Genomic DNA, 3,055 nt, shown 5'->3' with positions numbered 1-3,055 from the left:
CATCCTCATGTACTCCATTTTCGCTGAGAAGGCAGTTCCTACTGGTATTGGTAGTACTTGTTGATGACTATTCTCTTGACATATTCTGTCGGCGCCGCCGCCTTCTTTCAACTTCAGAGTCACGTTGGTCTTTAGACATTTTCTGTTGATGACACCAGCTTCTTTTGGCTTCAGAGCTACGTTGTGCCAATAATTGCTCTTCAGATACATTCTGTTGCTGACGCTGCCTTCTTTCAGCTTCAGAGGCACGTTGGTCTTCAGACATTTTCTGTCGATGACGCCGGCTTCTTTCAGCTGCAGAGCTACATTGTGTTAGTAGTTGCTCTTTAGACATATTCCCACCTCCCTGCTGTCAGGGTCTGGGATGCAGGTGAATGAGAGTCCTGGCTGTCAGGACGCCGAGAGCTGGCTGACCAACAGCTGATTCTGGCTGATCCTGTGGGGGATGGGACTCTCTCCTCCCTGCTGTCAGAGTCTGGGCCAGCACCCACGAGGACACAGTGTCAAGTCCGCCTGCGCCAGGAGACCCAGAGTCAAGTCCCCGCCCACTTGCATGTGCCTCAAAATCCTGCGAGATGCAGACCTGCCTGCGCCCATGCAGACAGATGCAGCATCCAGCCTCACGGAGCCGCAGGACCCTTGGTGGAGCCACCCCCGTGTACTTGTTGATGACTATTCTCTTGACATATTCTGTCGGCGCCGCCGCCTTCTTTCAACTTCAGAGTCACGTTGGTCTTTAGACATTTTCTGTTGATGACACCAGCTTCTTTTGGCTTCAGAGCTACGTTGTGCCAATAATTGCTCTTCAGATACATTCTGTTGCTGACGCTGCCTTCTTTCAGCTTCAGAGGCACGTTGGTCTTCAGACATTTTCTGTCGATGACGCCGGCTTCTTTCAGCTGCAGAGCTACATTGTGTTAGTAGTTGCTCTTTAGACATACTTTATTAGTCCCCTGTTTGCTGTTCCTTGAGCATGCCAATCTTGATTCCATTTCAAGGCCTTTATATTATTCTCCTAGAACTGTTTTCCTCAGTTGTTCCCTTCAGTATTCTGCTCAAATGTTATCAAGGCACTTTCCTTGACCTAGGTAGGGAAAGTAAATAGCATCTCCCCAGCTTTTCCTGTTACTCTACTTTGTTTTATTTTAATAGCACTCATAGCCATCTGACATATATTAATTGATTTCTTCATACATTGTCCTCTCGCCCCACTAGAAAGTACAAAGTCACTGAGTATAGCAATTGTATTTATTTTGTTGACTGGCATAGAGAGAGAGAGAGAGAGAGAGAGAGAGAGAGAGAGGTATCTAGCAAGTGAGACTGTTAGTCTCAGAGGTTGTTAGATTTGTCTAACTTTTCATTCGCTGTGATATATGGGAGGTTAAACCTTCTGATTTTTAGTCTGTTGATCTTGACATTGTATCACATGGCCACTCAAAACAGTGTTTGTAGTTGGATGGGTACTTACTTTAAACAGACTTTAACTTACTTGTGTATCACAGAACATTAACCTAATGTTGCTTTTTTCTCCTAATGTAGATGCCAGAAGAAGAAGCCTTCTGTGTATTTGTTAAATTAATGCAAGATTATAGACTTCGTGAACTTTTTAAACCAAGTATGGCAGAATTGGGCCTTTGTATGTACCAGTTTGAATGCATGATTCAGGTAAAAGTGTAGTGTTAAAGGCATATTGCCTTTATATTTTGTCATCTTGGTTTGAGTGACACCTGAGCATATTTAATGTTCAAAGCATTACAGCAATTGAAAAAAATTAGTGTTTTAATCACACGATGATTTGTTGGTTGATTAATACAATTTAGACCTACTTTTCATTTAGGCATTATCTGCAGATACCTGCACTATCACAGTCTGGAACTTGACTGCAATTTTCACATTCAAACCTTAAGCATATGTGCTAAATGTATCATAACCCCATTGCTGAAATGCATACGTTTCCTTATGACCTATTATATCCTATTATTGTTACGTGTAGACCATGCTCTCTTGCAGGAGCCTATGACATCATGACACTGATGTTAGTTCATTCCCTTTGAGATTACTTCTTCTGTCTCTTTCAGTCCTCTCCCCTGCCTTCCCCCCGCCCTTTTTTTTGTTAATCCTCACCTGAGGATATTTTTTCCATTGACTTTTAGAGAGAGTGGAAGGGAGGGAGGGTGGAAGTGGGGGGAGAGAAAAAGAGAGAGTAACATCGATGTGAGAGACACATCGATTGGTTGCCTCTGGCTCTCATCCCAACCAAGGGACTGGGCATTGAACCTGCAACTCAGGTGTGTGCCCCTGACTGGGAATTGGTGACCCTTTGGTGTGCCAACTCTCTAACCACTGAGAAACACCGGTCAGGGCATGCCTTTCCCTTTTTACCTTACATTTTGCTAGCTTTTAATCTTTTTCTAAAAAAATTTTTTAAAGTTTTATTTATTTTATTTTATTTAAATAAGTCTTTATTCAGATTATTACAGTTGTTCCTCTTTTTTCTCCCCATAGCTCCCCTCCACTTAGTGGGTTTGTGTGCCAGGTGTCCTATAGTGCCCAGTGGCTCAGCCTCTCCAGTCACCTGATGTGGACACTCTTGGTGCACCCCTTTTTGGGCTGTGTGCACAGTCTGGTTGTAGTTAAGCCTTGATCGCTGTTGATATCGCTGGGAGGAATTGACCTCCAGACCAATTGGCTGTGAGAACCAGTTGTGTCTACAATGGGAGAACTGCTGTGCTGGAAACACCCTTATGGGGCAGGACTTGCTTCAGTGGGGCTTTGGTGCTCACTGAGTCTGCCCCCTGAGTGTGTCTTTTATGGATCTGAAGAGCTGTAATCTGGTGTGGTCTCACTCGGCCCCCTGGGTACACTGGCTTTTGGATCTCCAAGGAGGTGCAAAGTCAGCCACTGCCTGAGGCTACCCAGCAGGAGCTATGGAGAGATCTGCAGATTCCTCCTCTTTGGGGTTTGGAGGTGCCTAGATGAGGCACAGCTGTGAAGCAATGCAGGCAGCTGACGAGCCTTAGGCCTTCTTTTGGAAGCTCTGGGGTTCTTTGACCCA

General features: G+C 44.9%; 1 protein-coding gene across 14 annotated transcripts in view; it reads left to right on the top strand.

Annotated features, from left to right (window-relative positions):
- The window catches only part of EVI5 (ecotropic viral integration site 5), a 222,915-nt gene that overhangs the window by 88,352 nt on the left and 131,508 nt on the right, over positions 1 to 3,055 (top strand). For 12 of the 14 annotated variants that reach the window (XM_014550019.1, XM_014550018.1, XM_014550017.1 and 9 more), the window contains exon 6: positions 1,540 to 1,665. The exons of the other annotated variants lie outside the window; for them this stretch is intronic. In XM_014550019.1, coding sequence (XP_014405505.1) covers positions 1,540 to 1,665 — 126 coding nt within the window. The remainder of the gene's footprint in view (positions 1 to 1,539; positions 1,666 to 3,055) is intronic. 14 annotated transcript variants of the gene reach the window in all.

This window comes from Myotis brandtii, unplaced genomic scaffold (genome assembly GCF_000412655.1).
Source record: "Myotis brandtii unplaced genomic scaffold, ASM41265v1 scaffold58, whole genome shotgun sequence".
NCBI lineage: Eukaryota > Metazoa > Chordata > Mammalia > Chiroptera > Vespertilionidae > Myotis > Myotis brandtii.
Note: the sequence above shows the minus strand (reverse complement) of the source record. Positions and strands in the feature narration are given on the sequence as shown.